Raw genomic sequence first — 25595 nt, 5'->3', positions numbered from 1 at the left:
TCGGTAGCGTCTTGCTGACTCCTGGCTCCCGAAATTCTTCCGGCGCTAGGCCAGGCATCCGAGGGTTAGGCCTCAGGAAACTCTTCCGGCGCTAAGCCAGGCATCCGAGGGTTGGGCCTCGGGAAATTCTTCCGGCGCTAAGCCAGGCATCCGAGGGTTAGGCCTCGGGAAATTCTTCCGGCGCTAAGCCAGGCATCCGAGGGTTAGGCCTTGGGAAATTCTTCCGGCGCTAAGCCAGGCATCCGAGGGTTAGGCCTCAGGAAATTCTTCCGGCGCTAAGCCAGGCATCCGAGGGTTAGGCCCCAGAAAATTCTTCCGGCGCTAAGCCAGGCATCCGAGGGTTAGGCCTCAGGAAACTCTTCCTGCGCTAAGCCAGGCATCCGAGGGTTAGGCCTCAGGAAATTCTTCCGGCGCTAAGCCAGGCATCCGAGGGTTAGGCCTCGGGAAATTCTTCCGACGCTAAGCCGGGCATCCGAGGGTTAGGCCTCAGGAAATTCCACTCGTTGGTCGACCAAGGCTGGCGCATGCCGAGGCAACTGGTCGGGGCTTCAGGCTAGTCTGCTCCCGGGATGGTCATCGGGTTAGCCTGGCATCCGAGGGCCGAGCCTCGGGACCTTCCACTCGTTGGTCGGCCAAGGCTGGCGCAAGCCGAGGCGACCGGTCGGGGCTTCCGGCTAGTCTGCTCCCGGGATGATCATCGGGCTAGCCAGGCATCCGAGGGCCGTCAAGCCTCAGGAAATTCCGCTCGTTGGTCGGCCAAGGCTGGCGCAAGCCGAGGCGACCGGTCGGGGCTTCCGGCTAGTCTGCTCCCGGGATGATCATCGGGCTAGCCAGGCATCCGAGGGCCGTCAAGCCTCAGGAAATTCCGCTCGTTGGTCGGCCAAGGCTGGCGCAAGCCGAGGCGACCGGTCGGGGCTTCAGGCTAGTCTGCTCCCGGGATGATCGTCGGGTTAGCCTGGCATCCGAGGGCCGAGCCTCGGGACATTCCGCTCGTTGGTCGGCCAAGGCTGGCACAAGCCGAGGCGACCGGTCGGGGCTTCAGGCTAGTCTGCTCCCGGGATGATCGTCGGGTTAGCCTGGCATCCGAGAGCCGAGCCTCGGGACATTCCGCTCGTTGGTCGGCCAAGGCTGGCACAAGCCGAGGCGACCGGTCGGGGCTTCAGGCTAGTCTGCTCCCGGGATGATCGTCGGGTTAGCCTGGCATCCGAGGGCCGAGCCTCGGGACATTCCGCTCGTTGGTCGGCCAAGGCTGGCGCAAGCCGAGGCGACCGGTCGGGGCTTCAGGCTAGTCTGCTCCCGGGATGATCGTCGGGTTAGCCTGGCATCCGAGGGCCGAGCCTCGGGACATTCCGCTCGTTGGTCGGCCAAGGCTGGCACAAGCCGAGGCGACCGGTCGGGGCTTCCGGCTAGTCTGCTCCCGGGATGATCATCGGGCTAGCCAGGCATCCGAGGGCCGAGCCTCGGGAAATTCCGCTCGCTGGTCGTGCGCTTGTCGCTCGCTGCCCGACGGGGTTTCTCCGTGGCCAGCCGCGATCATGTTTCTCCTTTTCTCTAAGCGTTGCCTGGGGGAACACGAGAAGGGCATTAAACGCTAATTAATGCGTTACCTGGGAAATCGGATCGCCAGCTGCTGCTTGCGAGGAGTGTTAGTTGAGCGGCCGCGATACGCGGGTTCTTCGAGGACGATACGGCCTGGGCGCGAGCGGAGATATGTGGACCTAGGGGTACATGACACCCGGATTGTCCTGCACAAAGAATGCGGTTTAAGGAGAATGACGCTTAGGAAATCGTGGGGAGATACGCCTCGGGAGCCGGAACGGCTCCGGTTTCAATGCGCCTGCATTTATTGGAGCCACCCGCATCGGAACGACCAGGGGGCCGCAGTTTGGCTATAAATACAGGTGCAGGTACGATGGAGTTTGCCAAGCCGGAGCTGTTCAGGTTGCCATGGATCGCGGACCTCCTCCTTGGCATATGACTGAGAGACTCCTGTTGAAGGAAAGGGGAGGCGCTCCCCTTGCGACTTCAGCCAACTAGCCGTTTCATCTGGGATCAACAAGGAGGGTCTTCCCGGCGGAACTCCGCTCTAGGCGTTTCATCCGGGATCACATCTCCCCTCCTTGAAGTTCAGCCTCCCGATTGAGCTCTGCACCAGACGCTCAGTCCGGGACCGCGCCTCCATATGCTCTTCCCCCTCGTATTCCTTCTCTTTCCTACCACTGGGGAGGATGGGAATATCCTTTGGAGGCGGCGTTCCCCTGGGGGCAGCGGGAGCTTCTTCTGCGGCGGCTCCTCGTCTTTTTGGTGAGGTGCTGGATGGCGCCTCCGGTTAGAAGCACCCACTTCCGGTGGGATTGCAGCTGCTTTGGGTTGAGGGTTTGGGATCCTCGGTCCTCAGCTCCACGGATTCTCCACCTCTTCTTTGCTTTCTTTACTCCCTAATTCCCCTCTGGGAATTCCTTGTAATCACACGAGCACGCCATTGTAACCAGAAATTATTGAAATGAAAAGTGTTGCACCTTTTCAAATTGTCTTTCTGGCCTTGTTGTTCTACTGGTAATACATCTGCAGGTTAGCGGAATTCCAGCCCCTTGGAATTTCTCGGCCATCTAGGGCTTCCAACTGGTAGGAGCCAGGTCGGTTTACCCAACGAACTTTATACGGGCCTTCCCAATTCGGCGCTAGCTTCCCACCTTCCGTAGGTTGAGATGCCTTAGCTCGCCTCAGCACCAGATCTCCAATTCTGAAAAGCTTCGGTCGGACTTTGGAGTTGTAATATCGGGCCACCCTCCGCTGATACATTGCCATCCGAACCTGCGCCATTTCCCTTGCTTCTTCCAAGAGATCCAGGTTCCCTCGGAGTTGCTCCGAGTTGGCCTCGGGTCGGTGTGCGGTTACCCGAGGTGAGGGAAGTCCGAGCTCTACGGGGACAACGGCTTCCGTGCCATAGGTTAGGCTGAAAGGCGTCTCCCCGGTAGGAGTCCGATGCGTGGTCCGATACGCCCAAAGGACATTCTCGAGTTCCTCGACCCAAGCTTGCCCCGTCCGTCCGATCCGCGCTTTGATACCTTGGAGGATTGTCCGATTTGTGACCTCGGCCTCGCCGTTGGTTTGGGGATGCGACACGGACGTGAACCGATGTTCGATCCCGAACTCCTCGCAGAAGTCTCGGAAATGCTTGTTATCAAACTGTCGACCGTTATCCGAGATGAGGACCCGAGGTACCCCAAATCGGACAATGATGTTCTTCTTTACGAACTTCCGGACTTGCGCCTCCGTGATGGTGGCCAGTGGCTCTGCCTCCACCCACTTGGTGAAGTAGTCGATGGCGACAATCAAAAATTTCCGCTGGGCCGAAGCGATGGGGAATGGTCCGAGCCCTCGAGGACTGGGGTGTCTGAGAACGCCCCCGGGTCCGCCTCTCGTACCCCGTACAGCTTCGATGAGAAGGTCCTGGCAGAATGGACCACACTCGAGAATCCTCCTCGCGCCGGCGCTCCTCTCCATGGGAGAGGAAGGAGCGCGGGTTGTGAGGAAGAGGCGAGTGCTCGGGGGGCAGCGGCTCCTGAGCCCGTTGCGGCACCCGAGAGATCACACCCTGCAGATTCTGCACTGCCTCCGCGAGGGTGCGAACCTGCTGGGCTAGCTGGTCGAACTGAGCAGCTTCGACCGTCTGAATGGGAGAAGGGGCGGTGGAGTGCTGCTGAGAGTGCGTTGGGGACGCAGCAGCCTCTCGGCCGGAGGCGCGAGAGGCTCCGCGACCGGAAGCATTGGAAGCTCCACGACCACCTCGCCGTGCCATTACGATCGTTCTAAGATCACTCCCTTCCTCTAGCGCCAACTGTTGCTGGTGGTCCAAACCGAGAACGATTGGCACTGCGGTGTGAACGGGGTTCCGTCTGAGTTGTCTTGGTTGGTGTTGGTTGCGCTCCACCTTCCGCCAAGAAACCTGCAAACAAGCCTTGCACCACCACCAGGGTGGTGATGGCCCTCCGACGGTCAAGTCAGAGGAGATTGGAGGAGGAGGAGAGGTGATAATCGCAAGTAAGAGAGTGCTCTGGGAGATATTGCTCACCTCCCTCCCTTTCTCCCCCCAGCCGCATATATACCTGGCTGGGGGGTCTCTCAGGGGGGTTCGTTATCGTGGGGCACGATGGTGTGGCCACTGACATGGCCGTTACAGGGCGTCGTGGAGCAGCACCGGGTACGGCCACGTCAGGGCATAGTGGGGCTCCGCTTTGTACGGCTGATGCAGGAGATCGTGGAGCAGCATCGGATACAGCCGTTGCAGGGAGTAGTGGAGCAGGAGGCCGCGGCGTGCCTCTGGGGAATAGCCTGTCGTTATCAAGAGATCTCCGACTCGGGGTCGGAGCGCTGGATCAAGGGGCAGCCGACTCGGGGTCGGGCTGCGGAGCCGAGGATATCCGACTCGGGGTCGGATTGCTGGATCAAAGGGCAGCCGACTCGGGGTCGGGCTGCGGAGCTGAGGACGTCCGACTCGGGGTCGGAGCGCTGGATCAAGGGGCAGCCGACTCGGGGTCGGGCTGCGGAGCCGAGGATATCCGACTCGGAGTCGGATTGCTGGATCAAGGGGCAGCCGACTCGGGGTTGGGCTGCGGAGCCGAGGACGTCCGACTCGGGGTCGGAGCGCTGGATCAAAGGGCAGCCGACTCGGGGTCGGGCTGCGGAGCCGAGGATGTCCGACTCGGGGTCGGAGCGCTGGATCAAAGGGCAGCCGACTCGGGGTCGGGCTGCGGAGCCGAGGATGTCCGACTCGGGGTCGGATTGCTGGATCAAAGGGCAGCCGTAGTCTTCCTGGGCGCGCGTGCCGGTCACGTGGGGCATGGCGGCTTATTTCCCCCGTAACAATAACCATATGCACATTCCATATTAGTTACGCATATATTGGAGAACTAGATAGCTAACGGAACTGTGCATCAAGAAAAGCTATGCTTGTATCAAGTGAAAAGTGTACACCGAGAACGTACTTAGAGCAACCAAAAATATAAGTAGTATGCTATGTATCGAATACTGAGTGCATGTGCATCAGAATGACTAATGTAGTCTGGGATAAATAAATGTGGATCAACAAATCTTATGAACGGATAAAACGTGTATCACCCAAGAACAAGGCCATAGGTGTTCATATTGGCCTCCTAGTAGGTGGACCGTGAACAAAATAGAAAAATACACTTTTGGAAAAGGTATGTGTATTTGTACAAAAAAATAACGTATGCGTATTGTTATATGCTATCCGTCTCGTTCATTTAAAGACGTGTATCAATGGAAATAGAGTGTACGCATCAGTTTGTATATGTGTATCAATGCAAATAGAACATCCTCCAAGACTTGATGTCAATATCTTCTTCCCCTACCTATGCACCCTATCATCAGCATTTCCGCCCTCTTCCACCTCCTCCATCTTGTCCTTGCCCACCGCCTTCACCTCCTCCCCATCCTTTTCTTCTTCGAACTACGAGAACACCTCCTCTATCCTCTACAATGCCCTCTCTTCTCTCCTCTATGTTCGCCACTTTGATTGGCTTGTTTCTTATGATCTTGTGTTTGTCTTCAACCCCATTCGTCTCTTCTCCACTACCATCTTGGACGCCATTCTTCCTCCTCTCCGGTGATGTCGTCCGGTCCCTCTCCATATTTTGGGTTATGTATTAGGGAAACACTAGTTATGCGAGGAAAATTTATGCAGGAAAAAATAAGAATGTGGTGGAGACTTAAAAAAAACCAATTCACCTTTTTTCTGCAAAATCAGTAATGAAGAAGTTGTTTTTTTACAAAATATTTATTTTTTTTGGTATATCGGCTGCTCATATTATTTTCGCATGAACATAATCAGCTACGTCACTATAAAAAAAAAACTACATAAATTAAAAAAAATATAGAATTAATTGGGAGAGAATGGTACTAGAATGGATGACTCTGGGAAGTTCTTGCAAAATCCACTTTTAAGCGACTGACTGGATATTAAATTATATACTTCCTCGCTCGACCTCGTCAATCGTCATAAGACTTGGTCGCCCGAAGGCTTCATGAAGCGGCTGGTGCCGTAGGCTTCGTATAATCGTATCGAGGAAAATTACTTCTTTAGTCCCTTTCATAAATTAATTACACATGAGTTTCGAAGTGTTCACCTACATGTGATGTCGGCAAAATTAATTATCCAATGTCCAAGATTGAATCTTGAATTACTCTCGTACCACATACCGGCCCCCTTTCCGGTTCCGACTCCGAGGCCTCTGCTCCGCCTCCGGCTCCGTCGTTGATCGACTCCACCTACACAGCCGCTGCTTCCGCCACCGCCGCCGCCTGCACGCCATCGCGCGGCACCGGCGCCCAGTCGCCGAGAGAGATCCCAAGAAAGCTGGAGGCAGGAAGCCCTCTTCTCCCTTCGATGGGAGCTGCGAGATTCTTCGCCGGCTTCCTCTTCTTTCTCCTCCTCACGCCCCACGATCGCTTCCATAACGCCGTTTCAGCCGACGAGTTCTTCACATCGACTTCCGGTATTCGCTCAACCCTTTTGCATGTCTTCATTTTTCCCTAAATTATATATACTTTGAACAGCCTGATTTCTTTTCGTGTGAGAAAATGTTTTCTCGCGGAAGAACCCAACTGGTTTTTGCAAAATTTTGGATTTTCTTGGTTTTTGATGGGCTATGGGGGCGTCTATTCAGTGGTAGCTTTGATTTAGGTTTTAAAGGTTCGATTTAGGACCGAAGCCTCTGTTTGGTTGGGAATTCTAATCACAACTGGAAATTGTAATCAAAATAGTTTTCAGTTTACACGTTCTTGAAGACTGACGTTTCTCGGCATAGGAATTATATTCATCCATGTTTATGATTAGGGATTGTGAATCAATAAAAACAGAATTTAGGGTAATAACTCCATCAGATTCCTATTTCTAGGTCCATTATTTCTAGAATTCTCTCGCCAAAAGTACCACAAAGTGATACATTTTATTGCCCTGGTTGCGGCTCAAATCAATGGCTTGGAGCAAGAAAACTGAACGATTAGCTATATATTATAAGCATATAAAATTAGATTGTTACCATGGATCTACTTAAACCCACCTAAATTACTATGCATAAGATCTAGGCACATTGTCTCTTAGTAGGCTGAGGCAAGATGATATAAGCCATATCCTAAAAAATCTTCTACACAGTCTCCTGATTTTTTATAGATATTTTCTGTGCTAGTAGATTATCCAGCCTTTACTTAGTTAAATAGAAAAGTGCCACTTTTATATTAACTACTAAAATCTAATTGGAGAAGTTTTTGCCTTGAACGTGGTAGACTTCCTAGTTGACTGACTAACACTATGTATAGAACCGCTGTAAACTAGTTCAACTCCAAGCTATCACTATGTTTAATAATTGGAAGGCTGACAATGGTGCTTCTGACATAGTGCCCAATTCAGAATTATGACAACATATTAATCCAGAAGATTATAGAAGAGTTCTATTCTAATAGTGCTGTTAATTATGGTCCAGAATATGCAGAGCTTATCTAAAGATATCGTCTCTCTTCATCTGCCTTGATGTTTTTGTAACTGTAGATGTTAAAGGTTTTAAACTTGGCCTTGATCAAAAGATATACAGTTAGAACTATATTAGGTTTCCTTTTAGGTATATGTTGCATCCAAGCAAAGTTTGTTTCACATGAAGTAATAAGGCAGTGCTTGTTGTTCTAAGATTTATATAAATTCACAGACAAGAAGAAAAGTCAATAGCCATTATGCCTGGGATGCAGGCATGGAAACAAGACTTGATACCAAAGAAGGAAGCAAGCAGCAAATTTCAAGATAACAAGAAGTTGCCAAACTGGCTAGGTTGTCTTAGAAGGTGACACCCTGAAAGGCCGATGGTCAATACCTCAGCAACCAGGCTGGCTGGTAGAGAAACAATCCATAAAAATCAACAAAACTAGTTTTTTTAAAGGAAAATTAGTATGTTTGTATATGTAGATACATAGAGAAGGAACTAAGGGAGATAAGAGGAAAAATAAATAAAAGAAGAAGGTGGGGCACAGTTGGAGGTGATAAGTGAATTGCTAGTCGATTGTTATTTACATATAGTGCAATGACTTTTGGGGACAAAACAGAGCATGAGGGATTGGCGAGTGATAAAAAAGCAAAAAAGATAAAAAAAGAAAAAGAGGTTCATAGGGAAAAAGGCAGATGGGAGACAAAAAGACTAGACGAGGATTGCCATCATCCCAAATCTCCCTCTCACCCCTTGGCATCTTTCCTTACATTAACCCATTTCATTTCTCTCATCCCACGATGGATGCGTTAAGTGAATCAGTGGAAAAAATTTCAAAGTCTTGATGCATGGCTGTTGCTTTTTAGATGAAGTAGGTATGGAAAGGATGGTTGTGATCTTAAAAGAATCATGGTTTCAAAAGATAAAAGGTGTGAGACAGGTGGCCAGGGGGCTGTTTAGCATCTAGGCACTTAGGCAGCTGCCCAAGCATAGCCCTTGCTGCTGCTAGCAGCTATAAAAGCAGCCCAACACTGGCATGTCTGCTGGTGCTACTGGTAGCCCCAGAAGCAGCAGACCAGTTGCAACGCCTCCATAACCAGCAACCAGAAAAAATAAATAAAGAAAGAAAGAAGAACCAAAAAAATTTATGTGGGTTGCTTTCCCCTTTGTCATTCACAGCTTACTGCCTGTCATCAACCGACAGCCACCTCTAGCCCTAAGGTGTAGGATAGTAGATAAAGGATGGGTTTCCCCATCATTGTAGTAATATCCATTTAGATAATATAATACTTATCTGTTTTAGCTAGATAACATTCTCAAGTATCAATTATATGAATTATATGTGTAATTGTACTTAATATTAATAATAGTATGATACTTCATTATGTATTACTTGTATTCACTTATCATTAAAGGAATAGATAATATAATACTCGCATATAACATATATCTGCTAATAAGTGATCATTATAGACCTATCTTCCTCTTGTATCGGCTATAAGAGCCCTACTTATTATCTATAACTTTATTAATGATATTATTAATATAGGCATTCGGTGCAAGCTAAGCCTCCATTTTAGATATATAATAAAATAGACTAGATATAAAAGCTCTACTTATTATCAAAGTAAAGAACCATAACTAATAATATCATTAATACAGGTGTCCACGTGGTGCATGGAAAGCTTAGCACAAGCTGAGCCTCCATTTTAATTATATAGTATATGACCATTCATGTCATCTTGATACTTTTATGTTCAGATGTGCATATTACCAAATACACTGAATTAGTTTACTCAGATTATTGGAAAATGATATATGAAAGAATTGTCTAGATATCAAGGTTGTGCAACTGCCTGAGCAAGGCCAAATGATGGACTGCCTATATGGCCTAGGTAGGTTCCTAGACACTTAGACAGCCACATTGGGAGGGTATGCCTCCAAGCTTTTAGTATGCATACCTTTAATCATATGCACAAATAAGCATGTGCATAAATTATATATACAGTCTTTTTTCATCATATATCGTACTATGAAACCTATTTTTAACAACGAAAATTCTAAATATCAAAATCCACAAGGAGAGCAGCAACAGGCTAGCTGCTATTGCAGAAGCCAGCAGGTCACAAGACCCAGCCAGCACCTAGCAAGAAGCAAAAGGAGGAGGAGGGTAGGAATGAGGAACCAGTAAGCTGCAGGGCCACAACAAACAAGAATCAGGAAGGAGGGGAAGGCAAGCGGAATAGAGGCTAGCAAGAAAAACAAAAGAAGAAAAAGATGTAGAAGAATGGCTAGAGATAGTAGTACTAGAAGAAGAAAAGGAGGATTGGCTAAAAATATATGCACTCCTAGTGCTAGTGCTGGACATTGCAGCCGCTGGTACCACTCATAACTGCTGGCTAACCTGTTAGCAGCTGTTGATAAGCCCATTGGCTACTGGTACGTTGGTGGCGGCCTTCACTGTCCTCCCGCATGTCCTATATGGGACTCAAATTGGGAAAGAAAATGGGAAAATAAACTCTTGAAGAATTAGGGTTTTGGTGAGCTTGGCTTAGGCTATCCAACAAAAATAGGCACTTTCTTTTTCTTGGTACAAGATGATGTCTATTGTTGACATTAAGTATAGTTGATTTTACCATGCTTTTGCTTAAGCATGTATCATTAATGTTAATTTTTGCTCGAATTTGAGATGAAAAATATTGTTCTAGATTTACATTTCTCATGATTTTAGTTTAAAAAATCTGCTCCCTCATGTCAGCTTGATTGTCTGCGTACAAGCAAACACAAACCACATGTACATATGTAAGTGTCTTTTAGATAGAAATTGGAATATATCATGACAGCCATATTCATGTTTATGTGGGGCATCATGACAGCTACCATAATATAGATTTTTTGCTGCACGTTGTTAGAGATTAATTCATTGCTCTTTTATCCCTTGCCTATTAGGTGTAACATTTGGACGGAGTTCTCGTGAACCAAAATACAAGATTGAATTTCATTCAACAGAGTCACCTTTTCATCCTGTGAGTATATTTATGTAGCTCTCACTGTTTGGTGTTTTACGTGATTTGAACATCTACAACTAATGAAGGGTTGTCTATAGTTGTTGGAAAAGATGTTCATATCTGAACTCTACCTTGATATACCAATTGGTTCTTTTGGCATATGTGCCAACCGGGAGTCATCCTGTTTGTTTTCATGTGTCATATTATTGTTTCAGTCTTTCAGATTTCCCATGCATCAAGAAGCTCGGCATATAGGAATAAAATGTATTACAGCGAATTAAAGTTATGAAAAAGAATTCAATTGAGATTCTTGAAACCTGAAACTTGGCTACAAGTTTTCATTGTCCTTTTGGGATGAGTTAGAGTACTTAACAGAAAAAATAAACTGAAACTTTATAAGTTTGGATTATTTGAAGTGGGAGAAGTAGAGATTGATTATCCTACAATCTGAACTTCCAGGTGAAGACATGGAGGTAAAAGTAGATGGTTTTTATCTTATATGGTAGTGATTAGTGAACCTAGTATTATCTTCTGCTTACTCTGTAATATTTGCTGGTTCTTTTGATAGAGAATAACTGATATTCACATATACCAGAAGAGCCGTTTATGTTTATTATTGACTTGTTTAGTATGGCAATGAAATTGTTTTATCAGGAAAAATATTTTCCCCCTTTCTTTGCGTACTTTTTGGGGATATTATTATTTTGCCCTAATTTTATCTCTTGATATCTATAAGATCGTATTTTTCCTTCTTTTGTGGGGAGATGTTGACGTGCTTTGTTAAGATCAAGTTCGCTAGATTAATATTTATGTTAGTGGCTAACACAATTGGTGATATGGATGAGATTGTTTTGCAGGAGAATGGCCTGGAGTCAGTGATGATGTCCAATAAAGAGGGGCAAAGTTACATGTGTTTCTTGCCTTTGGTTGAGGAAACCAAAACTGTGAGGTCCGTTACTCCACAGAATTCAAGCAATGCCCTTTTAGAAAGTGACCGGAGGATCAAGTTGAAGACACCAGATGAGTTAATTGATGTGTTAAAAGACAAGTGCTTCTACAGAGTGAGGGTTCATTAGATTGATCTCTTGACAGTTCTTTAGATAGAGCTTTTTTAAAAAAAATCTTACATTATATCATGTCTTTGGCAGCATGAAGGTTGGTGGTCTTATGAATTTTGTTACGAGAAACATTTGCGACAACTTCACTTGGAAGATGATAAGGTAAGCTGTTGATTTCTTGTGGTCTTTGTGAGCCCTTTAGATCAAAAAAATTCCTTGGTGGTGGGACCGGAAAAATAATGTCAAGTGGATGCACCTGAGTGCTCAGAAATTCTGATAGTTCTTCCTCCACTCTATTTTTACAACTGACACTTAATTACATGGAAAGGTCATTTTATGCCCTGTACCATGAGATTCTTTATTGAGACCCGTCTTGTTAAGACACCAAAACCAAGCTTTTCAGTCATTTCAATCCTATTCTCAAACCTCCCTTCACTGCAGATGAACTTGCACTTGGACATACCACAATTGCTTTTCCCATGAATAAAGAATAACTAATGTATCAGTTCAGTACTCTATATGCATCAATTTGCCATGTTCGGATGGGGGTTATGTGGCCTCATCCCTATTATAACTTTTGCTATATTTCTTTGTCCCTGGTACCTTCACCTTCTGTTGCATTCAGTACTGGTCGTAAACTTCTGTTTATCAGTGATTTTTGTGATTTGTGATATAATTTTATATCATAATACTGAAGGCTTCTCATCAAATTAAAATTCAGTCAATCTATGCTTTTGGACCTTTTTCTTTAATTTTTGGCTGTTCTCTCTCTTTTCTTTGTAATCCTTACCAAATCCTGATACATGTCATCATCCAACTGATGCTGTAAGCTCTGTTATCATGATTTTCTCTTACCTTGAAACTGTATATGCTGGCACAAAATGATATGAAATAAGTTGATTCCTTTTGTTGCAGATTGTTCAAGAATTTGTTTTGGGTTTGTTTGACCCTGAGGTAACAGCTGCTTTCAACCAGAACCATTCTGATGTTTCCATGGTAAAAGATCCTCGCTCCAAAGATGCCTCTCAAAGGTAAAACTTCTTTCTTGGCGGGCAGTCTTGATGTCATGAATTGGACCCAGCTTGGCTGTTCAAGTAGAAAAATGAAAAAGAGGACGAAAAATAATGAAGTAAATATGAGAAAAATAAAATGATCAACTGATCTTTTAGAAAATTTCATCAGGTATCATGCTCATCAATATACAAATGGAACCATTTGCGACCTTACAAATCAACCTCGAGAGACTGAGGTATATAAATACTCAGCGTGCAGCATAATCTGTGTAATTCATCTTGCATATTTCTCACAAATACTCTTGTGTCTTTGCAGGTTAGGTTTGTATGCTCAGAGCCCGTGGTAATAATCAGTTCAATAAAAGAGATCTCTACTTGCAAGTATGTTATCACACTTCAATGCCCGATGCTTTGCAAGCACCCGTAAGTCGCAACATCCATCCAATGTCCTTTTTTTTTATTGTGATTCCGAAGCAGTAGATTATTCGGTCCTGCCTTTGCAAACGTATCAGAAAATTGAAAGGTTAAAACATCGGGAAAGCAGTAACTAATTGATGAGTGGGAAGCATGTTGCTTATTTTGATTGATCTTGTGATCTCCATGGCAGGATGTTTCAACAAGAAAGGCCAACATGGCACACCATCCACTGCAATGAGATGCCCAGAGATATCAAAGACTCATCGGTAAAAGACAGCCTTAAAGGCACACAGATTACAATAATCACCGACGATACTGAACGGCATGCAACTTGATTTTAGCTCCCCCCCCAAACCCAAAGACCAGAAAATGACATGTAATTAGAGGACTCCAGTGAGTGTTCAAAACAGTGAATTCCTGACAAAACTGAGTGTGGCCTCTATCCAATTTGTAATTTCATGGACATATTTTATCATCTTGGTTATATGAAATGATAGTCTATTGATGGATTCCCATTGGCTGTTATTTGCCCTTTCTGCTCTATATATTATATATACTAGGAGAGTAGAAAAAGCAAATGGCTGATTAAGTCTGGCCAAATTGGATGATCCTTGTCAATCTTGGTGCAGTCAACTACCACCCCTCATAGTTGAAGTTAGGTCGAGATTTTACTCTCACTCTCTTTTTTTAAGCTAGTTGAAAGATGAAATCGTTTTTGTATTTAATCCATTAAGTTGATCTCACATGGATGGAATAATGTTAATATGGCGTTACATCTCAATGCTTCTTTGTGCTAACTATGCTTCGAGGCTGGATCGGCGGCTCGAGTAGAAACCCGAGAAGGTAAAGAACTGTTAGAAATTTAGTTAAAAACACAGATTATGGAAGGCTATAAACATATGCAACTCTAAACGATACCAGCATGATGCAATTGTACAATATAAAACACAAGCTATAAGCATAATTAAGCTATTTTCCCACTAGAAACGTCTCCAGATTAGACCACCGATCAATTGCAAAAACTAGGTGGAGTTCTAGAGTTAGATCCGTTAATTGAAATTTAGCAATCTGCAAGCTGATTAGACCACATTTTTTTTGCACTTCCCACCATACCTGATCAAATCATCAAGCGGTAATAACCCGGGGCTATTCGCGCTTTGCTGCTCTCAGCAAGCCACTATGGGCTTATAATGGGCCTCCACTTAACCCTTATAAATTGGTCTGCGTTGTCCAATTAGGACCTGCATTGTTCGGCCTCGGTTCAGTCTGAGGCCCGTTTTTGGAGATGCTGGTCCTGTGCTGGTCCATTATTGCTCTCTCTCTCTCTCTCACACACACACCCACACTCATGCACGCACATACACACAAAAATTTTCAAAATGTCTTACCCCATCAAAATTTATCAATATGCAATGTCATCACATTTTTACATTTCGATTTAGAATTTAGAACATCCAAATTCTTATAATTGAAGGCTCTTGCCATGTTGAATAGAAATATTTCTATTACTTTTACAATGATTATGCCACAAAATTCTCAAGCAAATGGTTAAGTTTACTCGAGCAATAATAGTGGTATTGAGTAATTATTTAACACAAATGAGATGCATGTGGTTGCAATCTATACTTCCACTTTCTCTCCCCTTAATACCGATTATTGAAGCTAGTGTAATACGAGAAAATATAGATACCCATTACGACGCCTCCTCTGCAACCATCCTAATTAATTATGATAGCTATTAATCCATACGAAGCAAATGAGAATAACTTATTTGCAAAGTAGAGATTTTACCCAATAAAAGGTATAGACTTTAAACCAATTCTCATTGAATTTCATTCATAAATATCTAAATTTGTCTGTCAAGCTATATTACAATCCTTGGAGGACTATAAATTAAGGTCCTTTTTGTCAACTAAACTTATATCCTATTTGGTTATAAGAATGAAGAATGAAAACGGCGAGGAAGTCCATTCCGTTTCTAGCCGTGCACACCAGCTATTAGAAACCTGAAACGGAAACGGCGAGCCGGTCCGCCCGCGATTCAGATCGTTTAGCGGAAGACGAAAGCAAGGCGTGCTTCCAACGCAAAGGAAAGTCACCCAGATAGGCCGCCTCACAGGCAGATGCCAGGATGCAATGCCTCTCATCCTCGAACACGTGTACTAACGACGGCAGACGCACTCCACTCTTAAAGAAAGACCGTTGGATCGAGACAGATGCGGCGCATCTGAGGGAACTTCAGTATAATTTTGCAATCCAACTTATACGAGATCCGCTAAGCGTTAAACTGCTCCTGCTGATCGTGGCGCTTCTTATCGTGTCCCATCCCCACCGCTTTCTTGGACTCCCACTCCAACCACTCCGACCTTATAAAAAGGACCGATCTCTCTTGCTCCCATTTCCACCGAGAAAGGTAGGGTTTTGCTCATCCCTTCCCCCTCCCCCCTTCTCTCTCTTTCTGTGGCGTTCGCTTTCGATCTCTCTGGTGCAGAGCTCGGGATGGAGAGGATCAGAAGAGCGGCTCATGCGGGATCCTGGTACACCAGCAACGGTGAATCTCATCCCTTTCGATCCCTTCTCTTCTTTTCGATCTTTTAAATGGATATTTTCACAGCCCGATCGCAGAGAACAGTGCTATTAGCTTGTGTGTGCTTCCATTCGTTTCTGAAGGAATTATTTGGATGTCGGTGGTTTTTGGTTATTTTAGAGTTTGAAGTAATTAGTGGAAATTGGACCAATTCATGGGGAATGGATTGCATTGCTTGGTGAACTCCGTTAGAAGCTGATGGTTAGGGGCAGCTGTCGACAATTGTTTAGATGTCATTATGGATTCATGGAATAGAAAATGATATGTTGGAAATGCATATACGTCAGTACTCGCAAAAGGGGGAAAAAGAGCCACATAAAAGATGAATTCGATGCCTCTAGAATTATTTAGTTGCACGAATGCTTAAAATTATATTCCGTTAAGTGCAGAACCTTACCTTGATGGAGAAGGCTATTCCCTAATAAAGGTGAAAGGCTTCGTGGTCATGGTTGTGGTTTAATGCTGCATCTTGAAGAGCTCTACTGTTATCTGTTTAAGGCAATATCAAGGACTTTTGGATCCCTTATCTGATGGTTCCTCTTATTCTTTTTCTGGCTAGATTTCGGCTGCCCTTTATAGATAGTATTTCCATTTAATCATTGTTTAATTATATGGCACCATTCAGAGTAAGGAACTGACTAAAGTGACCATAGAAACCTTCATGATAAATGATTTTTCTAAGAGTTCCTTCATGAAATCTTAACAGCCAACAAACTGGAAGAGGAACTCGATGGGTGGCTCAGAGAAACTGGCCTGGCAAAGTCTCCTAATGTTAGAGGCGTAATTGCCCCGTGAGTTGTCCCACAATCTTTTCATGTTGTGTATCCGACTAAAAACATCACTGTGCTCCATTGTTACTGTGCTGCATTTTTTTTTTACCCACTACAGGCATGCTGGTTATTCATATTCAGGTCGCTGTGCAGCATTTTCATTTGCTAACATAGACCCAACAAACATGTGAGTTGATTATGCGTTCCCTTTCAGTTTCATTTATTAATCACAGAATTATTCAAATGTTAAACTTCAATTTTCATACCAATTTAACCTCAGCCTGCTATGCAATGACCTCCTGACACTTAATGAATCGAAGCTGGTAATTTGTATTAACAAACTAAGGTGCTGACTTTATTAGAGTTCATTATTATACAACCAGCAAGGCTCTGCAGTCTGCACAATTAAGTTTTTCAAGTATAACGCAATTGCATGGTTGCTGGTAATTCTGTACATATGTATGCCTAATTTGGTAATGGAGTGCAACTTAATTTATTGATTTACACTTGGAGGAGCCAAATTTTATGAATATATTTCCACTGATGCAGATTATGCAATGCCGCAAGAGGAAGACAAGTCTTGACCTTGCTATTTAGTCATTGCTTGACCATCGTTTGAATTGAGAATTTGAACCTTGACCTATATGGGAGCTTATTACTCTCACAGGACTACACCATTATCCTTTCCTATTAGAGTTTCCAATTCGAGCTAATGGCGTAAGGCTTATTATATGTGATATCCATTGAACAACATTCAGATTTAAAGAGTAATGTGTGAATTTTCTTGACACTGTACAGTTTGTTCCGTGGTTTGTGTGGTCCTCTATGTTTCAATGTTCTTGGCAATTGTCATGCTTCAATTATTGTTGCAACGTAGTGAAGCTATGCCTGCTACCTCCACTGCTTGCGGTTGCATACACATTTGTGCTGATTAGATTTTTACAGGCAAGTGCAAATGCATGTCTATAAATGAAAAATGATTTATTAACATTTCAAATGAGTGGGTAGCATGGAATTTGGGCAGAGAAGATTGCTTAAAAAAAAATCATCAACAATCCAAATGAATCTTGTGGATAAATAAGGTTATAAGAGATATCATGGATAAAGGTATGGGAGAGATAGTTAAGCATGTAGACATGATTTTATTAGTATTCACACCAATATTCTATAATAATATTATCCTTTGAATAAAGTTTTACTTTAAAAAAACTAGTGATGATGATTGAGTAGGAAAACCAATAGGTCCATGGGCAAAATTGACCCTTTTTATATAGTATGGACTCTATGGACTAGTGTAGTACCATTGGGTTTGTACGAGGAGTGGTATTTTTTTTTTTTTTTTTTTGCAATGGTGTTAGTGTACTCCAAAGTCCATCAGGTAAATTAGTTCAAAAGGCATGTTGAGTCCCATGTGACGAGGAAGATGCAAACACACTCTTAACTGTGTTGGATTTAGCATTCTAAATGACTTTTAGGCCTTTAACGCTGGTTATTTCTTCCAGCAAATTGCCAAATTCCTGACAGTTAACAGATAGATAAAGGAAAATGAGTTGCAATTTGTCAACATCATTGGTCAAGGCTGTGGAAACCTACAGAAGTAGTCCTGACTGCTTTGACTCCAATTAGTAATGAATGTACGTTGCACTTTGTAGTTTCAAGTTGGTCAAGAATTGCCATTTGGGTTCCTTTAACAGAACTGTTCATCCTGTTTCATCTTGATGTGATTTTGCTGGTGTTCCTCTTTCATTTACTGGCGAATCATTTTTCCAAATGCAGTCCTTCATCATCATTACTAGTATAAATTTAATCTAATAACTAAAATAAGGAACACAAGTTGTCTCGAGGCTAAGCCTATTCTTTTTACAGGTTCTCTTTTTTAGTTGATTTTCTTTCAACTCTTCATGCTAATATGACCATCTAAAGCTAGTTCTATGCTCAACAGATACATGCTGCCTTTTAGCATGGTGCAATTGCTCTATTGCTTTCACTAAAACATATATTGTTCTATGATTACAGTTCACGGGTGTTTCTACTTGGTCCATCTCACCATTATTACACTCCAAGATGTGCTCTTACTAGAGCCACTGTTTACAGTACGCCTGTAGGAGACTTGCCCATTGATTTGGAAGGTACTATCATAAATACTTTTTATTCTGATTGCTGTGTGCATCTTATATTGACTTCATTTCATGAAACATTCTTGACTCTATTATACACTTCCTATATGCACAACCGTAGGATGGCCTAGTACTTCTTACAGTCAGATTTATCTAAATGAGGTAAAATATTATTTAATTTATCAGAATGGGTCAGTCTAGTTGAGCTTCTAATTAGGTACTCCTGTATCAGTACTTTAAAGTTCCTAGAGTCATTTCTGGCACATTTTTTTGTTCCCTTTGCTGTTTTATTGATAGTGATAGATCCAAAAACATACCAGAATCATTTACTCTGTATCTTGGTTCCAGTGAATGATGAGCTGCGAGCAACAGGAAAATTTGAACTTATGGATCTTCATGTGGATGAAGCGGAGCATAGCATGGAGATGCATTTGCCTTACATTGCCAAAGTGTTCCATGGGTAGTTATACTTATGAGCTGAGCTTTGGCCCTTGAGTTATAGCATGGAGACTGATTATGAGGGTTGTTCTTTGTTACAGTTATCCTGTAAAAATTGTACCTATTTTGGTTGGTGCTCTTAACTCAGAAAATGAAGCCATGTACGGGAGATTGCTTGCTAAGTATGTGGATGACCCCAAGAACTTCTTTTCTGTGTCATCAGACTTCTGCCATTGGGGATCTAGGTATGAACTTAGTTTAGATTTTCTTTTCCAATGTAACCATATCTTTCTTTGACCTACATAAAAAGGTAACTTTAAATTTTTATATGAAAGTTTGTTTTCAGATCTAAATAGTTGTATGACATTTTTCTAGGTTAAGCATCGTGATCTGTTGCATAGCCATCTGGTTGAGAATGAGTGGATCATATGACTGTCTGCAGTGTTAGGAATGAATGGCCAGCCATTTGTATCTGGATAGTTTCACTAGAAGTGTTCAGAAATAGAAACACCTAAAAATTGGCAAGGGAAGAAACTCAACTACTCAAGGAATCAACTAAATATTTCTTTCTTCTTAGTGTAATGTAGGTGATTTAGTCATTTGGGGTATAAATTTTTTTTTTTCAAAATCTTATTTTCAGATCTTTATATTTTTTGCAAAAATAGCTGGTTGTTATTTATAAGAGGTAAATGGTAAGAATGTCAACAAAAAAAAAGGAAAAGTGCATAGAAAAGGTTCTGTTCATAGGCTTGAGGGAGAGTGTTGAATCCTTTTTCTCCCTTTGTGTTTCTTTTTTCATATTATTGTTGTTTTTTTTGTTAGATACGCTAATGGGCCACATTAGAACGACATTAGATCCCATCCATGTAAAGAACTGTACGTTTAAGGAGTGGTTGTTCAGCGTTATGTTGGTCGTATTGATAGCTCTATGATCACTCATTCTTGTAACAAAAATGGTATTCTGGCCTCATCTTCTATTTTGTCCCCTCCCCATTCCCTTTTCCCTTCCTGCTTCTCTTTGCAACACAATGCAATTTCATATTCCTGTAAAAGAATAGTCTGAAGGTAACTCGGATCTAAGGCTCTGAGCACTATTCCTTTTAGGATGTGTAAAATCTGGTTGATGATTCTTTTACAATCATCATATCATATTTATACAGATCTTGAGCAAATGCAAAGTCTACTTCATTTTTGAACTAAACCCAAAATTAAGGTTACTTTTTCCTCCAATTCACTCCCCCCCCCCCCCCCCCCCCTCCTCCTTAACTTGACCTTCTCCTCCCTTGCAAGGTCTATTCTTCTTTCTCAAAGGTCCCTGTTACATTATTTTTTTTTTTATTTTTTTTTTGCTAAAGAAAAAGGAGAAGGGGGGAGGAAGGGACAAGCCCACCCCCGCGTAGCAGCCCCGACCACTGGGCCCCCACCCCGCCAGGAAAATGTTCGATGCGGGTAGACCGAGTCGTGTGTTGGGCACCCCGACCTATTTTACTCATACCCTCCCCACCCGTGGGCCGGCTCAGTTACCCGACCCGACCCTCCGTGTGAGTACGTCACACCTGGCACCACCCAGGCTACCAGCCAACCAGTAGCGCTTCCAGACCCCGTGTCCAGGCATGGGGCATCCGGTCCCCGAATTTAATCGACGCCCGCGCGTTTCGAACCTGGAACCACTTGGTTGGAAGCAAACGCTCCGTTCCAACTGGGCTACCACCTTGGTGGTGTCCCTGTTACATTATCCTCCATTTTCTTTATACCTATACTACTGTTGCACAATGGTTTATGAGCAAGAAGTCAATGATAGAAGTGTTAGGAAGTGAATGGTGTTTTTTAAACATGTTCTCAAAAAAATAAAATAAAATAAATAAGCTCATATTTAGTATAATTGGTTATGTTTTAAGTATTGGCAACACTGAAACCTGTCATGTACTTACATGTCCATGACTGATACTGTCAGACACATTTGGAGAACCCCAACATAGTGGGGTATCATATGATGCTGCTAAGGCCCAAAGGATGCACACGTTCTGTATAATAATATTATGTGATGTTGATTATAAATTAAGTGTAAGAATTCTGTTGTTTGATGTTTTATAATAAGCAAATTGCTTTTATTAATATTTGTAACATTAATTTGGTTGCAGGATATTAACATTTTTGTCAAACTTCTTTTCATTTGCAACACAAAGGATATAGCTTGAAACAATGAATTGTGGAAAATGGATTCATAAATATGTTCCCAGATGGGATAACCTGCGTTGGTTTACACATGCAAAACTGGTCCAGCCTAAATGATAGACATGCTTATTTATATGCGAATCAGAATCCTAAATGGATGATAGTTACTGATGAATCATGCATCATTTTCATTACCTCTCATGTCAGGGAACTGCCAGGGATCATTATTCTGCAATGTTTAAGAGCCTAGGCATGTTTCACAACCAGCAAACTGTATAGTCTACAGGAAGCACAATAAATTAAAACTCAGCCTTCTCAGTTGCCTAGTGTCATAAACCATCTAATCAATCAGTACTGCAGCAGGCAGCAATATGTGCCATTTTTAGCCTAAATTATTTACCCTTGGGGTGTCTTCTGTCCAACCTTGGCTTTTCTAGAAACAGTTTCTGATTGTTTTTCTTTAGGTGTGAGACAAAGTTTTACATGGTATATAAATAAAGACAAAATTCTTCTGGACATACCTCTTTCTTGTGTGAAAGAAAAAGCACCATTTTATTATTTTCTATTGTTTATCAAAAATAATACTCGAAAAAGGGGGAAAAACTCTTTTTTATCACAAAGTCACAGCTGCCTGTTCTGAAAGGCTTTAGCTCTTTATTAATGTATAAAAAGGAGCCCTTGTGTCACTCAATCATTGACTTACCTGTTGGAGAGCATTTTACCATTTGGTTTTAATTACAAGCCAAGAGATGTATACACGATAAGCACTTAAACTGGACTCTAATGTGATTATTTATTGCTATGCACGTTAGCTTGTTTATCTTCTCTTATTATCTCATGCTGCAGGTTATCTGGCAGCATGCCCCAAAGCACTCAGAATTGATGCTTTACTTCACTGCATGATTGTAACAGGTTCAACTACACATATTATGACAAGAAGCAAGGTCCTATCTACAAGTCCATTGAGGCCCTGGATCGTATGGGTATGGAAATCATTGAGACTGGGGATCCAGATGCATTCAAACAATATCTGCAGGAATATGATAACACCATCTGTGGACGCCATCCCATCAGTGTTTTCCTCCATGTAAGAGTGGCTTGTTTCTTATATTCATCAAGTCTTATCAACTCTAATATTTGCTTTAGAATCTGTAAAGCCCTCTCCCTTTTTTTACCCCTTTTTTGTCTTTGCCAGATGCTGAGGAACTGCTCGACAAAGATTAGTATCGGTTTCGTCCGATACGAACAATCAAGCCAGTGCAAAACCATGCGAGAGAGCAGTGTTAGCTACGCATCAGCAGCTGCAAAGGTAGATAGCTGATGCGGTTGAACCTTTGCATCTTGATTCAGTAGACTGTCAGTTGTGTTTAGAAGCAGCTCCACAATTGCCTGGAAGTTCATAAAAGCCGCAGTTCTTTACTGTCCGGTTCTCATGTTGCAAGGCAGAACACAGAGCCCTAATTCAAATTAACAAAAAGCTCCCAGATCATGTGTAGTTTATGGAGCAAATTCTGTTTGCTATGATGTGAGTTATGTTGTCAAGATCATGGTACTCATTGTCTGCACAACCTGGCTCTCTACTTGGAGCCACCTATTGAACATTATATTCGATTTACCTCTCCATGCCAGTCCCTGCTTCTTTTATTCTCCTCCTTTTGGTTGATATGTTTGTGCCAGTCCCTGCCGTTACCATTCCTCCCGAAGCTGGAGTTGCCATTGTAACTTCTTAGGGGCCGACCTCTTATATCGAGTCATTCATGATCCATTTCTGTCGAAGTATGGGGATCTTTAGCTAGAATTTGGAAGCAATAGAACACCAGCTAAGGGCATCTTTGTGATGCAGGCAGCAAAATGGGCAGGATTTGTGGTGCATCAGGGCGAGCCTGGCACGGCTTATCCAACTTACAAGCAATTGAGCATCTGGGCCTGCAGTATATCACAGAGTAGGCGACGTTGTATCATGTGTTTGTTCCAATTCCGCCAGTTAAAATATACGCCTATAACTGAAGTAATTCAAATAAATATATGAAAACAAGTGTGTTCTGCAATGGCTAGCATCGCCAATCTCCTGATGAAATTAGTTTGGTTGGTGTTCAATCACTCTAGATAAGAGTGGTGGGGATGAAGCAAGAGTAGTTGATAGGGGACAAGTCAAAGAGCTAACAACAAAGAAAAAAAGAAGCAAAGATTCATTCGTATTCCTGTGCTGCTGTAGCGGGTTCGGCTTGGACAGGGGAGGTTATGAGTGCGGGGAGAGTTTCAAGGGGGGAAGGACAAAGATGGAGGAAGAGTTTCAAAAGGGCAAAGACACAGAGAGAAAGAGACCAAGAAAAAAGCCGCTGACTGTGCTAATAGGGCAAGACTCGAGAGGTGCCAGTTGCCGATTCAAAATACGAGGCTATGGATACAGTGACGTCTGGTCTAAAAAGCAAGAAAAGATGAGCTAATAGTTGCATCAATACAGTAACTATAAACATAATTCTTTCATGCAAATCAATCACTAGAAGAAGAAGTTTTGGCTTATTTGGAAACTCCAGCAATTTATGTTAAGAGTTCGATAGCTTAGCTTGTGCTAGATGTGGTCTTCTCAACTCTATGAACTGGCCCACGAGGCACTAACATCTTCCTCCTCCATGCCAGGTCCCTTTCCCACTTTCGCATGCAGTCAGGCCACTACAGAATCAGACTGATGCCACTTTACCTGCTCCTGAAAGAATCCTTCTCATGTTTTTACTTTTTCCGAGCCTACTTGCGCCCACCATGAGAGGTAACGGCCGTTAAAACCTTATCTGAAAGCCACCAGTATAGTAAAATTTCAGAGGCTCACTTAACGTTAATGATCCGTCGAGGTTTTGAAGTCGTTATCCCGTTACATTATTATAAATGTGCCCGAGGGGTGGCAATTATTGATCGTCTTGAGTATGGCATGTACCGTGCATGTCAGAAAATTATGGATGGTTGTGCTTTTTCAGTATATTTTTAAATTATTTTTTTATTGATTATGTAACTTGATGATTAAATACATTTTTAATTTTTTTTTAGGTGTAATTCCAATCTTTCTCAACTGAATAACATCCATACGGATAATTGTGTCCCGAGACCTTTTAGGTTTGATATAACATAGATTATAATGAAAGCACGGCAATGCATTGAATCTAGAATGCAATGTTTGCTGTTGCAATATTTACTATTAGTTGTCACGGTGGGCTACTGGATGGCATGACTGACATTAATAGATAAGATTCACTATTTAGAAATCATAACATGATAATTTAGTTTGGAGGTATATAAATAGAGTTTATCTCTTGTGTACAAAATTTTTTACTTTTTTCTGGAATGATTTTGCTTTATTTAGATAATCAAAAAAATTAGAAATTATAACGGCAATTGATTTCAATTTTGAAGCCTCGATTAATTTCCTAGCCACAGGATTGAAAAATCCTTACTCAGAGGCAGATTTGCATATCCTTAAAATAGGGCAGCTTTATAATTTAATAAAATTACGTATCCAAAAATAGTTTAACTGCAATAATAATAATAATAATAATAATAATAATAATAATAGCTGCAATGGTAATAGATATAAAAAATAATAGGTACTGTAAGAAGTTCAAATTATGATCATCCATCAACCAAAAATGGTTAAGGTAACACGGGGTAGATGGTGGTTGTAATGGGCAGTCCAGTGTGCATGTAAAGCATAATTAGGTGCTTAACATATTGCTTATAGCATTAAATAATTTCATATTTCTTGTCATCCAACACATAAGCAATAAATAACAACTAAACGGATCTAACTAGTCAGTGTTGTGACATAATAAGTGATACGGTCAAGAGAGAAAACATAGACTTCCTTTCCACTGTCTAATGAATACGCAACATTTTAAAAATATGTGCAGAAAATGGTAAAAAAATTATTAAATTTATTTAGTTAGTAGGCAAAAATAATACCATAATATCTGAATGATCATTTTTACCAGCAAATTATATCCAAGCATATACCAATTAATATAGCCAGTTCATTTTTCGAGATGAATACATGACAAATAAAGTTCATAAAAAAAGATAAATTGCACAGTTACATGATGCATGATGAATGGGAACCATAAGAAGAAAAAGATAAGGTGATATATATATATATATATAGTGCAGGATATAATTTTTTTACTCTATCCAATATACCATCATCATCATTATTGTTTATCATGATGGAATGGTGTATAGTGACTGTAACAGTATTTCATTTTATTTTTTTCAAAAAATGTCCCATCCAACGGGTGGAAGGAACATGGCAAATAATGCAGTCCAAGACGTTAGCGCTAAAGTCCGTAGCAGCCTCCATGTGCATGCGAAACCACGGTGCTTTCCGCTTGCAAAAAATATTTGCTCGTAACGTGATTCAAATCGACCAGTATCATATTCTTATGGCCTCATTTTTTTGGTACTTTTAATTCATATGCGTACAGAGGGACCGTAAAATAATTTTTTGTGATTATGATATAAAAAATGGCTGTTT

General features: G+C 42.4%; 2 protein-coding genes across 3 annotated transcripts; both read left to right on the top strand.

Annotated features, from left to right (window-relative positions):
• The first annotated feature begins 1694 nt into the window (after positions 1–1694).
• Positions 1695–13505, top strand: LOC103706467 (protein OS-9 homolog). Of its 2 annotated transcripts, none has more exons than XM_008790567.6 (8): positions 1695–6518; positions 10446–10522; positions 11362–11565; positions 11653–11724; positions 12478–12593; positions 12745–12811; positions 12892–12998; positions 13183–13505. In XM_008790567.6, the coding sequence occupies exons 1-8, from the start codon at positions 6410–6412 to the stop codon at positions 13325–13327; spliced, it is 897 nt and encodes a 298-aa protein (XP_008788789.3). In that variant the 5' UTR covers positions 1695–6409; the 3' UTR covers positions 13328–13505. The 2 variants fall into 2 exon arrangements, with proteins under 2 accessions (XP_008788789.3, XP_088563429.1); XM_088707303.2 differs by having other exon boundaries at positions 6177–6518; positions 11350–11565.
• A 1437-nt stretch (positions 13506–14942) lies between these two features.
• On the top strand, positions 14943–22707 carry LOC103706468 (AmmeMemoRadiSam system protein B). The gene is made up of 8 exons (XM_008790568.6): positions 14943–15543; positions 16286–16370; positions 16468–16536; positions 18366–18478; positions 18815–18926; positions 19006–19149; positions 21992–22166; positions 22275–22707. Exons 1-8 carry the CDS (start codon positions 15492–15494, stop codon positions 22398–22400), a joined length of 876 nt encoding a protein of 291 aa, XP_008788790.1. The 5' UTR covers positions 14943–15491; the 3' UTR covers positions 22401–22707.
• The last annotated feature ends 2888 nt before the right edge of the window (positions 22708–25595 follow it).

Source organism: Phoenix dactylifera, chromosome 11 (genome assembly GCF_051530095.1).
Source record: "Phoenix dactylifera cultivar Ajwa chromosome 11, Ajwa_hap1_PhDact_Kaust_v1.1, whole genome shotgun sequence".
Classification (NCBI taxonomy): domain Eukaryota; kingdom Viridiplantae; phylum Streptophyta; class Magnoliopsida; order Arecales; family Arecaceae; genus Phoenix; species Phoenix dactylifera.
The sequence above is the reverse complement of the archived record's forward strand: the minus strand, read 5'-3'. Positions and strand labels throughout refer to the sequence as shown.